At 43.9% G+C, this 1,080-nt stretch overlaps 1 protein-coding gene across 1 annotated transcript in view; it reads right to left on the bottom strand.

The window, feature by feature from the left end:
• GAN (gigaxonin) overlaps positions 1-774 on the bottom strand; it is a 26,911-nt gene extending 26,137 nt beyond the window's left edge. The window contains exon 1 of the mRNA XM_009699049.1: positions 523-774. Within this exon, the coding sequence (XP_009697351.1) occupies positions 523-774 (252 nt within the window). The remainder of the gene's footprint in view (positions 1-522) is intronic.
• Between the last annotated feature and the right edge of the window lie 306 nt (positions 775-1,080).

The following is a 1,080-nucleotide window of genomic DNA, read 5'->3' as shown; positions in this document are numbered from 1 at the left end:
TGCTGATCTTCCGTCTCTGTGAATTGTATTTCTTTTTAGATCTCAGCTCTGCTAGCTCAACGGGTGCAGAGACCTGCTTCTTTAACTCTGTCCACCATCAACACCCATTGAAAAGTTAGTCACCAACTTCATATTCTATTTATTTTTAGTCTATTTTTGTACTTGAGAATGTCGAAGTTGTACTACAATGGTCACCCTAAATACCATATTGCCTAAAAGGAGATGAAGATATGACACTGAAGCAGGTTGCATTTTTCTGGAGAGTAGCATACAGACTCCCCATGCCCATCTAGCGCAAATATGCAGATTTTACGACAACTTCACGGGAAGCTACAACTGGAAGGAATGCCTAACCATTACAAAAAGACTGCTACAGACTTACGATAATCCTGCGTTTAAGTGATACTGAAAGGTCTGCTCCGACTTTACAGACTAAACCAAAATTAATGTTTTTATCACCTGCAGTGATAGGATTGGGAAATAAAAATCCTTCAGAATTAACCACTTGTACGTTTTGTTTACCCTCCCTGACACGCAGATATGCACTATAAAAATCTTATGGCAGGTATACTCTTTCCACTTGATGTCGTCAGACTCATCACCACCGAGTGCGATGGAGAAGTCCAAACTGCTGTCAATGGCTGCAGCAGGACCTTTCAGGAAATGGGTTTCACTGAAAACACAGTCCAGGATAAAGCGTTTGCCGGGCCACCTCAGAAACCGTGACTGTGCTAATACAGCTTGTCCTCCCCAACACTCCCTGTCAAACTGCATAGTCCTGACGGCACATGCTGCTGACATTCACTGCCAAGAGCGGCCAGCTCTCCTGCCACGGCCGGGCTTTGATACCTCTGGCAATTTCTGAGCTACGTTCTTGTACGGACACAAGGGAACAAGAGATGGGGAGACAAAGCAATATTTTTTTTTTTTACTTTAAAAGCTGATGTACTTCAGAATCCATAACCACCACCTGGGGCCTTGTCTTGCTAAAAAGACATTAAGGAGAAAAAAAAAAATGATCCTGAAGTGCTGACTCGGTGCAGCCGACGGACACGAAGCCCATGCGGGTTTGCACAAAGC

The sequence above is a fragment of the Cariama cristata genome, unplaced genomic scaffold (genome assembly GCF_000690535.1).
Source record: "Cariama cristata isolate BGI_N322 unplaced genomic scaffold, ASM69053v1 scaffold9374, whole genome shotgun sequence".
NCBI lineage: Eukaryota > Metazoa > Chordata > Aves > Cariamiformes > Cariamidae > Cariama > Cariama cristata.
Note: the sequence above shows the minus strand (reverse complement) of the source record. Positions and strands in the feature narration are given on the sequence as shown.